This window comes from Fringilla coelebs (assembly GCF_963513975.1).
Source record: "Fringilla coelebs genome assembly, chromosome: 6".
Classification (NCBI taxonomy): domain Eukaryota; kingdom Metazoa; phylum Chordata; class Aves; order Passeriformes; family Fringillidae; genus Fringilla; species Fringilla coelebs.
In genome coordinates this window covers 56,295,904-56,309,170 of record NC_140034.1, presented here as the reverse complement: position 1 = coordinate 56,309,170, position 13,267 = coordinate 56,295,904, and the positions used below count along the sequence as shown (strand labels likewise).

At 43.7% G+C, this 13,267-nt stretch overlaps 1 protein-coding gene across 1 annotated transcript; it reads left to right on the top strand.

Moving 5' to 3' along the window:
• Positions 1 to 5,070: 5,070 nt before the first annotated feature.
• Positions 5,071 to 7,902, top strand: FIBIN (fin bud initiation factor homolog). Its single transcript, XM_084208766.1, has one exon. The coding sequence runs from the start codon at positions 5,194 to 5,196 to the stop codon at positions 5,815 to 5,817; it is 624 nt and encodes a 207-aa protein (XP_084064892.1). The 5' UTR covers positions 5,071 to 5,193; the 3' UTR covers positions 5,818 to 7,902.
• Positions 7,903 to 13,267: the final 5,365 nt, after the last annotated feature.

Here is a 13,267-nt window from a genome sequence, read left to right as displayed (position 1 = left end):
AAATGGATTAATCCCATTGGAGATGACATCAGCATTTCCTCACCAGACTCTTCTAGATTTCTTCCAAGGCTTTTCTTTAAATTCTTTGCTACCTCTGCCTGAGAAGGACATGTCAGATTGTAAGCTTTCTCTACTTTGTGAGACAGGGAGAGAAGGAAAAAGAAACTCTGGGGGTTTTAAAATCTTATTTTATCCTAACAGGTTTGATGGAAGGAGAAAGCATTTTTTATCAATAATAAGTGGACTATGTTCCTGTGACAACTGCAAAGTATGTGTTTCCACATACAGCGTTTTCATGCTTACAATGAGAACATTAAAAATAACACAGAAAGGACTGAAAATCAAATCATCATGTTAAAAGCATGATATGCTGTCTCTATACCAAACCACATTTTCAGTAATTGGAAAATTTCTCCATGTGCTGGCCAGCAATGATGTTTTTTAAGTGTTTTCATTTCCAGTGAGGAAGTGTTATTATTTCCACTTCAGGAACCTTGCCGAAGAGATGCTAGCAATATCCCTTTTGGGGTTCAGGGTTTTTCATCAACAGGCAGAAACTGCACTATTAAAATACCAGTACATATTTATCCTGCTGTTAAACTCTCTTTTAACCTTTTCCCTTCTTAGGAAGCATCCAGATGCATTGCTTCACTTTATAAAAGCAAACTGAGCAGAGCCTCAGTTTTCTGCTTTAAGGAAATTATATTTCCATAAAGTAAACCAGCACCCACTACAGAGATGGGCTGTGGTAAAATCTTTTTCCATATTTTTTTGCCAAGGCCAAGGTCATTTTGGTGTTGGCTAAAACTGAAGTAGGTTCAATATTAATTGCAAACTCTTCTGAGACAAACAGCCTGACAGATCTTTTCCATTAGTTGTATTCACATTCAGCCTCATACCCAATCTTTCTATAGCTACTTGTGTTTTTTTAATTTGGTTTTCTGTAATGCTTATCCAAGACAGGCCAGTGCTAATGGACTCAGAGGATTCTGTGCCCAGATACAGATGTGGTTTCAGCCTGAAGTTTGTGAAGGAGAGAAGGGTTATCATAATCAGTTAGCTTAAAAAAGCTAACATTAAGGTTGTTTTCTCTACAATTTTGTTTTTGAGATATTTATTGGTCATCTGTTCCAATTGTGAATTAAAAATGCCATTTTGAGAAATTCAAAATGTTTTCAAATTTCAGTGAAACACCAGACATTCTTCTGGTCCTGGAATATACCCAGTATGGTTTGTGCTTCAGCATACTGATTCTGAATTTCTGCTGTACTGCAGAGTTATACTGAATGAATACTAAATGCATTATAAAAGCCTCATTTCCCAAACCTTTTTTCTCTTTACAGAATTTCTGGTATGTTCTTATGGTAATTTTCCTACAAAAACTCCTGGCATTACTCTTTCATGGACTATTTCACACCTCCTTGATGCCATTTGAGCATTTAGCACTGCACTCTGCAATTAGAAATTACTTACACATACTTTTTAGTCTTGTTTTAAAACAAGGTTTCTTTATGTAAAGGCACAGTACTGTTCATAGCAGGAAAACAGAAGCCAGTAGTCAGAAAATATTTCTACTCTGAAGCCTGTGGGGCCTTTAGGACCATATAACAAGTTTCTGTTCTCTGAATAAACAGCCATTTACATCTGAAATATTCTGATGTTGCAAAGTTTACCATGATCTACAACAGAAATAGCAACTACATGTGAGCCAAAAAGCAAAGATGAAGCCTAGCTTGCCAAAGAAAATGTATACAACTGAAATCACCTGAAGTCCAGTGCTGAGCTGTGCATTTGCCATCAGTTTATAGGCAGTTTCTGGGCTGCAGGCTGATTTTGGTGCTGCATAAGCTGGTTATGCAGAGTAAATTCTACAGTTCTTTATGTTACTCTAAACTTTGCTTAAAATGTTCTTCAGTGGAAAAACAGTGGCTTTACCACAGCAGAGTATAAAACGTGAAGTATTGTAAGACAGCAGTACCAGTATGCTGCTTTATTTTTTGCTTCCTGTACTTTTTCCTCATTTCTACAGAAGGAACTGTTAAATGCTTGAGCAGGCATGGAGGATAAAATACTGAAATCAAGCAATCTTTTGACAATGCCATGATTTAAATGAGGGCCTTCATGGGAGCGTGCCACAAGGAAATTCTGTTTCTTGGATGCATCCCAAAAGCTCTCCAGATATCTGATGTCATGCAGCAATCCCTATGGATTCCCAGCAGAAAATGCAACATTCAGCAGGAAAGCAGCTTGCTCATTTCCCTGGTTCTCTGCACCCCGGATTTCTGTTATTCCTGATCAATTCCCTTCTGTCTTCCTTCAGTTTTATTGTCCTCTGAACTTCCAGCTATTGCCAGAAATACTTTACAAAGTTCTACACTGACTGATTTTTATGTTTTTCCTTCAGCCTTTGCTGTGGTGTGCCTGTTGCTGTTAACTGTGATGAAGATTTCAGACCCTTCGACTCAAGTCTTAATAGAGAAAGGTAATTGTTACTTTCAGAAAAAAAAATACCCTGATTTTCATTTGTACCATTTCATGGTTTCGTGGACAGTTTAAGGATATTCATATAAGATTATCTCATTGCAGTCTTGAGACTTCTGCCTTTTAGGTGTGGTTCTGGATTGAATAGTGACTACTCATTCACCATCTTGTTCTGTCAGTGTGAACCTTCATCTTTTCCACCATTTGATGCTTTTCAGTTCAAACTTAGAATTCTGTTGCTTTGTAGTCCTGACCCGTAATAGGCGTTGCCTTGTATCAGGCTGTTGCGTACCTTTCATCAGGTTCCAGTTTTTACCAAACCTATGCCCACTGAGTCACTAAGACTGCAGATCCCGAATTGCAGACTTCCTTAAAAAATAGACATTCCAAGTCTGCTTTCCATTGGGGTGAGACTATTTGGATATAAAATTTAAATTAAACCTGGATAATGTGTGCCCGATTGAAAACAGCAGTGGCAGGCAGCGGCTGCAGCAGGGAGCAGTATTATACTCTTAGTCTCTAAATGTACAAAGAGACAACTTATTCACTGAGGCTAGGGGTTTTTCTACTCGCTGTGGCACTGCTGAAAGCATAACCATGCTGACAAAGCTGGGTGATTTGCAGTGTAGTACTTCCATGAGGAGCCATCAAAAGGGGAGTCCACTAGAAGCCAAGTACCAGCCAAATCGGCTGTCACCAGCCTGGCTGGAAATGGATGGAGACAATGTGCCATGATCGGCAAAGAACAGGAATCCAAACAAAACATGAGGTGAAACAACAGCACCCTGGGAATAGAATAGTTCCAAGGAGCCCCTGTTGGCTAACAGAGACCAAGGACAAATACCAAACAGCCTCAGTTGAATAAGCTTTAAACATTTTATAGAAAGCTGAAGCACTTAGCCTAATCCAACCTATTTATATGAGTGTTTTGTGAACTTAATTAAAAAATTTAAATGTTTCCAAATGAGTGGAGTGCTTCTGTTACAATGGCTTGTCTAGCCAGGATTCTCTCCAGCTGCCTAGACACTGAAAATACTTGAGGTGTTTGTGATCTTAGAGGACTCCAGAACTTGCAGAGACTACTTTCAATCAATTCAATAAGTGAAGGCTTCAGTTACTGCTCTTGCTGTGTCTGGTTAGTTTTTTGTTGGTTGTCTGCCTGGTTGGTTTATTTTTTTGTCTCTTGATTAGTCTTCTGACCATCTGAGCTTATGTGCTGAGTAGGCTCTGCTGAGCTGCAGTAGGCTCTGAAGTCAATACCCAGGCACACTGATATCATAGGTTACCAGGGAGTATGAAAGGCTGCAGGGAAGCGACAGCTTGCTCGCAGTAACTATGTGTCTTACATCGAAGTGCCTGGTGTTGTTAAGTCCATCCCTGAGCTCCCAGGAACCTACCAGACACATGGGAATAGGAGCCTTCCCTCAAGGAACAGTCAGCAAAGAAGGGAGCTCAGTACACTTGAAATTGAGATGAGGAGCTGGTCTCTACAGCAGTTATTTGGTTCACATGTGCCCAGAGACAGAATAGCTTGTGCTTACAGAAGAAGCTGATGTCCCTGAGGGAAGGGGTTCAAGTCTGTGTTTGAAAAATAGCTGTCTAAAATGATGGCAGCATAAGAAATTGTAGACCCAAAGGCTCCTGAGCCCCCATAAGCCTTTAATCTGCAATGCCCAGAACAATAGTGAAAAAAAGCTGGTCTCGTCTGGCTTATTTTCCCAACTATGAGCACCATAGTTATTTACAACATGCAGAAAGTGTCAAGATGATAGTTAAAGTACTTACTTACTTTACAGAGGCAACATAAATATTGTTGCATGCAAATGTCCCACAGTCCTGACTGCAGGATTTGGTATAATCTTTGCTAGGTGGTGTTTTTTTCCATGAAAGAGGAAAAATTATGTAAAAGGAGTTAGTAACTTTACAGACCTTTTCTTTTGGGATCCCACCTTGATTTAACAACTCAAAAACAGTAAAGACAGATTTCTAAAAGTTATGTGCACAGTTCAGCTGCGCCACAATTCTGCTACTAGATTCACCCAAAATACTGTTTCATGAAAAATAAACGCTTCTTGCCAAGTCAGCCCCATAGGATGCACTGTAATGGGGTTTTCCTTGAACACATCAGACATCTTTAAGAGCAAATTTTGTGTTTCATTTTCCCATCTTACCCTACCAAGGTTTATTTTTTACAGTTTATACTTGATCCTGCATCTTTTTCCCATCCAAGTTTTGTATCAATGACCAACTATGTGGCCTGAGCAACTTGGGAGAAGTTCTTCTGTCCCAAGCCGTGCGTTTGAGGCGCTGCACAGATCGGGCTGTTAGCAAAGCAGTCATTTCTATCGGGAAGCAGAGCGGAGCTGAGTAGCTCAGCTTCAGGGGGCTTTCCATCGAGAGGAGAGCGGCGTACGTGTCTCGCTCGCTCCCTGACCGTGTGACAGCCCCCGGGGCGGTGCTCGCGGGCCCTGCGGCCGCTGCCCGGGGCGGGGGCGGCCCGGCCCGGCCCTGCCCTGCCCGCCGCGCCGCGGGGCCGCTTCCCCCTCGGCGGGGCCGCGGCTCTTAAGGGCGGCGCGGCGGGGCCGGCCCCAGAGCGCCGCCAGCCCTCCGGCCGCGCTGCCTGCCCGGCCCGCCTTGCAGCCGAGGCCGGCGGCCGCCGAGCGGCGAGCCCCATGCGGCACGGGCGGCCCTAGGCTGCGCGCCGGCCGCAGCATGCCGCTCCCTCTGCGCCTGGCCTGGCTGCTGGGGCTCTGCAGCCTCTGCCGCGGGTACTTCGAGGGGCCGCTGTACCCCGAGATGTCCAACGGGAGCCTGCACCACTACTTCGTCCCCGACGGGGACTACGAGGAGAACGACGACCCCGAGCGGTGCCAGCTGCTGTTCCGGGTGAGCGAGCAGCGGCGGTGCGGCGCGGCGGCGGCGGCGGGCGGGCTCAGCCTGCGCGAGGAGCTGACGGTGCTGGGCCGGCAGGTGGAGGACGCGGGCCGGGTGCTGGAGGGCATCGGCCGGAGCATCTCCTACGACCTGGACGGGGAGGAGAGCTACGGCGCCTACCTGCGCCGCGAGTCCGCGCAGATCAGCGACGCCTACTCCAGCTCGGACCGCTCGCTGAGCGAGCTGGAGGGCAAATTCCGGCAGGGCCAGGAGCAGGGCGGCCGGGAGGAGTCCCGCCTGGGCGACAGCTTCCTGGGGCTGCTGCTGCACGCCCGCGCCCTGCTCCGCGAAACCCGCCACGTCTCCAGCGGGCTGCGCGACAAGTACGACCTGCTGGCGCTGACGGTGCGCAGCCACGGCGCCCGCCTCAGCCGCCTCAAGAACGACTATCTCCGCGCCTGAGCCCGGGCCGGCCGGGGACACCCGGGCCCGCAAGGCTCGGCCCCGCAAGGCTCGGGCCCCGCAAGGCTCGGGCCCCGCAAGGCTCGGGCCCCGCAAGACTCGGCCCCGCAAGGCTCGGGGCCCGCAAGGCTCGGCCCCGCAAGGCTCGGGCCCCGCAAGGCTCGGGCCCCGCTAGGCTCGGCCCCGGCGCCCGCCTGCAAGGAGCACCTCCTCCGACAGACAAACCCTAGAATTGTGAAGCTCGGAAAAGAACTCCGAGATCGTCAATTCCACCACGCCCGCTAAACCGTATTGAGAAGTGCCGCATTCTCTCGTTTTCGAACGCTTCCAGGGATAGTAACTCAAGCAAAAATACATTCTTCTTCACGGAAAAAAACCTTATTTATTTTACCTTCTAAACAAATAGCACAATTGTATAAACCAGGAGGTTCGAGGTATGTTTAAGTTAATATGCCATATTCAAGCTACCCTCTGTTATATCATTCATCTTTGGTTGCCAAGTGAAGTAAGCTTTCTCGTGTCCGATTCCCTGTTGTTTGTTTTTTGTATCACCTGCTCTGCTGTGGCTCACCTGCCCTAAGCGTAGCTGAAGTGAGATGCTGGCCAGCTCCTTCCAGACTCCTGTGTACAAATACTTAAATTGCTTTTGTTGTTAGTCCTTCAGGGTGATGCCTCCAGCCCTCTATTAACTTCCTTTCTAATGACATGTATTATATGCTCCTTAAATGTTATTCCACTACATAAAGCTGTGATTTTCATTTGTGTTTGGAAAGATGGGAACTATGCTGGCAGGATTTGTACTTCCAGGCTTGCTTATCTGTGACTCTAAGCTATCGTAACCCTAAGAAGCAGCCAAAAAGGCTTATGTCAGATCCTGAGAATGCTGGTGGAGATTTTTATAGCCAGAAGAATGAGCCCTAGCACTGATGAGAGTTTTGGATCCCAGGTTTGAGAGCCAGGAGCGTGTCTCTAAAGCAGATGAAAAGGTTTTGTCTGTGCAAGCACATTGACTTTTCTTGTTGATGCCTTTGTACTTTTGCTAGCTAAGTTATTAATATAACTTTGTGGTCCTAGACAATAGCAAAAGTGCCTGGTGGGAAGGAGGGTGGGGTTTTTAGACTCGTTGCTGTTTAACTGACAATTTTGGGTAATGTGGCTATTAGGTTACAGATACTGCAGGCAGAATACCTGTTGGGATGAAAAGAGTTTATAGGTTGTTGTAATAAATATTTGAAAACAATGTTAAAGTACATTTTTGCTCTTGCTTTTAAAACATTCTGTTGAAATGTGTCTTTTCAGCAAAACATTGAAAGTTTGTCGCCCCTGCCAAGTGAAATAACTTGCTTTTTTTGTAAAAACAAATAAAAATTTACAGACTCATGAGGTAATCAAGTTTCATTAAAAGTAACAATACAAAAGGGCTTGTGGGGCAGACTTCTTTGAGTTTTTAATAAACCTTTTTAAGCACCCATGGAAGAGAAGCTGATGTACTTCTGAGGTCTGTTCATGTTAACCCTGCTCCCATTTAGTTATACTTCAGCCTGCAAACCATTCAGTGGGTAAGTTACTCAGCAGTGCAGGGGGTCAACCTAAGTCAGCTTGGACTAGAGTGCTGAAGACACCAGGAAAGTCTCATCAAGGTAGGTGCTTACAGAACCAGATAGCTCATTTTGCTGAAGGCAGTGTAAATGTAGCCTACTGGCAAGATACTTTAGATGTCATTTTGCATTTTTAAGTCCTCAGTATCTTTAAAGATTTCCTGGGAGAAAAAAAAAAAAGGAAATATTTTATTGGTTGACTCTGGTGGAACCACTCTGTTATTTTTCTGTTCTCAAGTTAGAAACTATATGACAAGTTCTAGCTCTTAAAAATTAATTTATTTGTGATACTTTCCTTGCCACTAGAGACAGATGGCACAACAGAAAAGTGAGCTGAGTCACTGAGTCTTGTGTGCTTACTGTCTTAGCAAAACATAATAGCATTTCTGGGCTGGACCAAGCTCCAGAAGTGCCTGAGACCAGTCTCCCCCAGAGATGTCATGCAGTTCCATTGGTGCCCAGAGGCTTCTTAAAGGAAGTTTAAGTCTGTGTTTTACCCACTTTGAGTCATTTGTTATAACATGAAGTAAATAAACATCAGTGCTTGTTATAACACCAAACTGTTTAACATCAGTAAATAAAAATGGCATTAGGCATATGAGAGCAGCATTCAAATCCTAATAGAAAAGCAGTAGTAGCATAAAACACAGCTTCTTGAATATCCTTTAAGCAGCTTGACTATTCTGTTTGCAGTAGCAAATGTTTGGTCAAGCTGAAACTATTCCAATGTATGCAGCATACCAAAAGAGTAAATGTTTGCAGGATGCTTACTTTTCAAAGCAGGAGAGGAGTGAGTATTTACAGTATAACTCATTCCTCTCAATGCCCTGTAAATTGCCAAATAATGAAACAAGACTGTGGTACTTTACAGTCCACACTAATGTTTCATATATCAATTCTTGACATTTTTTTATGTTTCAATAAGATATAAACATTTTTCTATTTTACATATGGCAGAATTCTGTTTCAGTAACATTGATTTTGGAAGGCTTTAAATGGTCCTTTCTAGGAAAAAATGAAGATATCTGAGTCTTGTCTGTGTTTAAGTTCACACATTTAATACAAATGGTCAATCTTATGTGGATTTAATGAAGCCAATACAAAAATCTTTTAGGAAATTTAAATCTAATAGAGTTTGATTTACATAATTTTGGCTGACCTAAGCAAATGTATATATTAAATACATAATTTTTTGGGGTCAGAGTTGATACATTAAATGGTTTTTATAGAGCTGCCTGCAAGAACTGAGTGCTTAGTGATATTCATCAGTTTAAAGTTTTAAATTCAATTTTTTTCTTTAAAAACTATGAAAACTATATTGCAATATTCTTTGCAACCTTATAAATGTCTTGCTTTTGCTTTTCATCTGATAAAACTTATTTGTTTGGGAGGTATGAAGATCTGGATCTGGATCTTCATACAGCCTATTTTATATAGTAAAGGCCCTTTTATAATTGAAAATTTGGTAATTACTTTTAAGCAGAGAGCTTTAAAAGGATGATTGTAGCATCAGTAATCCCCATTATGTTCTTCTGTTATGTTAAAATATTATATTGGTACTACATTCTTTTTTCTTTTCAGAATGCAGAAGTTGAGCTGACACTGGGGCTTTTTTGTAGTTTTCTGATTATTTTCAAAACATGTATTTTTTCTGAATTTATTAAAGAGTTGATGGTGCTGAAGAGCAAGACTATTTTCTGGGGGGAAAAAAGTGCTGCAGCTGGAACAGCCATAGAGAGCTCACTTAATACTGAAGTTTTTCATGCAGGGGAACAGGCAGCCCAGAGAAGGTGTGGGTGCTCCATCCTTGAAAGTTTTCAAGGTCAGGCTAGATGGAGCTCTGAGCAGCCTGGCCTAGTGGAGGGTGTCTCTGCCCGTGGCAGACGGATTGGAATGAGATGTTCTCTCAGGTCCCTTCCAACCCAAAGCATTCTATGATCAGAGTCCGAGCAGGGCACTAAGGGACTCGCCTGCACTTCTCTCCAAACAGCTCACTTCTGAGGGCAGTGCTCTGGTGTGGACATTCTCACATCCACCGATACACACAGAGCAGGAGAAGCTCACAGCATGCACAAAACCATTAAGGAAAGCTCGAGAAGGAAAAGTGTGCTTGCCTTGTGCCAAGGGGATGGGTGGGGATTCAGAGGGGAGTGTGCAAACTGGATTTCAAAACTACAACGTGCAGTTCCACAGGTTGACTTACCCAGGACCATCATCACAAAGGGAAGTCAAGGGAAGCTTTCAAAACCTTTAAAAAACCTTATGTGTGCCAAGCTGGGCTGTATCAATTGTCTGAAGCTAAATTGTTGCTCATATAGGTTGTCATGTAGTCAGATGCAGATTGGCAAGATGTAAACCTCATAAGCAAAAATACACCTGGCTTAGTCACTAGAAACAACCTTGTGAGCCACAGAGCTCTGGTTATAATCTTGTCTAGGAAACATGTATTTCGTGGAGAAATTCTATTGGATGTGTCTGTTACTGTTGGTGAGGCTGTTTGTTTAGATGGTCTTCATGTTGCTTTACCAGCTTCTTCCTTATGCTTCTTGAATATCAGTTTTGTGACTATTAAAGAAATTTTCAGCTAACACTGAAGTGTTGTGAGTGAAGTGCATTTCACAGCCACTATTCCTGAAGTAAGCTTGTGGATTCACAGGCTGTAATTTTTCTGTCTTTTAAAATGTATTTTTACTTGCATTTCATTGGGGAAATTGTGTTTTTATTACCTAGGTGATTTTTTTTTTGGTGAGCCATTAGCAAAACATTGTTCAGTTTGTGGGTCTGCATTTCATTCCTATAATATGTGAAACTGGCAAAAAAAACCTGAAAAAGCTGTTATTAGAACATATGTGTTAAAAAAAAAAAAGAAGACTAAAACTGCCTGTTTTATTTTCTTCATTGAGTTGTCATCCTGCCTACAAGGTCAATTTATCACTGGAAAAGGCAGAATTTAATGACTACGTCTGTAACAAGGAAAACATATGGTCTCCATAAGCATTACATTTTTAATGATGTGGCTTGGACAGAGCCATTCCTCCTTGAAAACTGCCTTACCTTGGGGAGGTACTGCTGGCAGCCTCCAGCATGCCATTAACATTCTTTCATGAGGAAAGACAATGCCAAGAGTATCGTGTTTTCTCAGATGACAACCTTCCTTAGGCTGTGTACCCTCCTTGTTAGAAACTGTTTAGTAGACATTGTTTGTGTCTAAACTCTCTTGGAGGGTCAGGGAGGAAAATCATTGGGGAAGGCTGGCTTGGGGAAAAGATTCATTATCCAGTGAAGTGGATAACGTGAATATTGTGAAGAGCATGATGACCAAAAAAGATGTGTACTTGCATCATATTTTCCATGCATTTTTCCACTCTGCAAATTTTTCCCTGTGACGGGGAAAACATGGAGTAGTTTTAGTATTATAATAGAAATTTATTAATAGTAATAGTTTGGTATTAAATATTTGGTATATAGTGTAAATACTATTATTTAGACTAAAAATTTGGACATACTCCAAACTGCAAGGTTTTTTTTTTCTGTCTACTTGTTATCTCTTTTCAAAGATACTATGACTACGATTTTTAGGGTTTTTTAAGGTTTTAATCCATGAAAATCAATTCAGCGGACTTATAGTTTTAATTTCTCAGCTGGATTTATCTAAGACCTTTTTATGCCTTTTTTGGGATAATGATTAAGAATTATTTCCTTTACACTTTCTGTGTGGACAGCTTTTTGGTTAATGAAGAGCAGTTAACTTTTCTTAGTAGCAGGCTTTGCCCTTTCTTAATATAATTTTCTTTCTAATTTAATGTAATTTATCTCAGATTTGTATTAAAGTAATGCACTTTTTACTCAGGATTCAAACAGAAGTACAAGAAAATGCAAGCTAATTCATAATTCATAACTGGATCTGCATATAAATTAGGATGCTATTAAATTTGTGACTTCAGATAATATCTCACATACTCACTAATTTCAGAAGAGTAACCCTAGAAAAAAAGAGTGCACTAACAAGAGGCCATCTTCATCTAATCTACCAGATGTAGATTACATCTGGTATTTCAAAGCCCAGGTTCTTCTTTTCTTTCCACCCACCGATGTTGTAGTGTGTTTTTATACTTTGTAATATCCAGTGATGTCTCCAGTGCAGAGCTGCACGCCCATGAAGGAAGAGGGGTACATGGGGCTCGGTGCCTTTGCAGGGCACATTTGCTGTTGGCCTGTGAGGTAAGAGCATCAGACAAGGGGTTTTCTGCAGACACTGGCACATGTGGGCACAGTTTGTGGTGGTGATTGGGAGGGGGCTGTGGCCCAGCCTCATCCCCAGTGGGAGCAGCTGTGCAGGACAGGCGAGCAGCACTGACAGCAGGGAGCCATGGGGTGCCCGGGGTGCTGAGCATCACCAAAGGGAGCAGAGGGCTCACGGGTGCAGTGCATGAAGAGTATAAAAGGCTGGATTCAAGAACAAGATAGGCACATGTCTGCAGCTCTCTGAAGAGGTACGGTGTGGCATTGGGGGTTTCAAGATATTTAGTCTCTCCCTGCCTATAGGAGTGGGGATTTGAAGATAATATGTTTAGTCTCTGCCTAAAGTTGTTTACCACCTCTCTTCCCCATAGCAGTTATGATCATTCCAGATTTTCCCTCCCTGTCTATCCTCAAAAATCCTGCCCCTGTAGCTTGTCTGTCATATGTTACACCCCTTTATCCAGAAAATTTGCAGTGAGTTATGATTTTTCCTTTCTGGCATTGGTATGTGACTTTCCCACTCCATGTTATGTCTGGTTTGTCCCCCCAGACCCCTCCTATCCAGCCACTGATTCGTTATACAGTCTCCTCCCGGGATTCCACCCCCCTCCATAAAAGCCGCTGGTTTTCTCTGCTTTTTACTCTTTGCCACTGCCGCCTCTTCGAGCCACCGCTTCCTGCCCCGTGAGGTTTGCAGCCTGGGCAAGATCACCCGTGTGGCATCAGCTGCCCCGCTCCTGCTGCGGGGAAGATCACCCGCGCTGCTGCTGCTGCCACCTGTGTGGCTCTGTCCAAGTGGCTTGGTCCAAGTGGCACTGCCACCACCCGTGTGGCTCTGTCCAAGTGGCTCTGTCCAAGTGGCACTGCCGCCACCCATGTGGCTCTGTCCACAGGCTCAGTCCAAGTGGCACTGCCACCACCCATGTGGCTCTGTCCGTGTGGCTCTGTCCAAGTGGCACTGCCGCCACCCATGTGGCTCTGTCCATGTGGCTCTGTCCAAGTGGCACTGCCGCCACCCATGTGGCTCTGTCCATGCGGTTCTGTCCGCATGTTGCTGCCCGTGCGGTGTTGTGTCACCCACCTCGCTTCGGTGCTGCTCCATTCTTGTTGTTGGAGCTCAAAGGATGTGCTATTTAAGACTTGAATAGTATCACTTGCCACTTCTAATAATCTATTTAGCTTGTTTATATAAACTCACAGGACAAGGTAGTGCACATGGAGCACAGCATGAACCATAATCTTTTGCTTTCTGAAATCAAAGGGGTTTATTGCAGATCATCCTGCAGTCCCTGGATGGAAAATGTTCTCTTGGCCCTAACTCTTGCTGCAGATTTTGCTGGAGTACCCTAAGGGGAGGAATTAATATTGGAAACAGGAACCAAACCATCCTTTAAGAGGCCATTTATCGGCATTGTTTCTGCATAGACAGTGGGTGCCACTCCCAGCACTAAACATCTGATTTCCTATTTTCCACTACTGTGCTGCTGATGGAGTTAGAGCTCCTGTCCTGATTCCTTTGTGTCCTCCCTGCAGTTAGGCTGGGGCAGTCAGAGGGACTAGATGTTGTGTCTTGCATGGTGCAGCTGAGAAAGAGAGGACTGTGTGCCTGA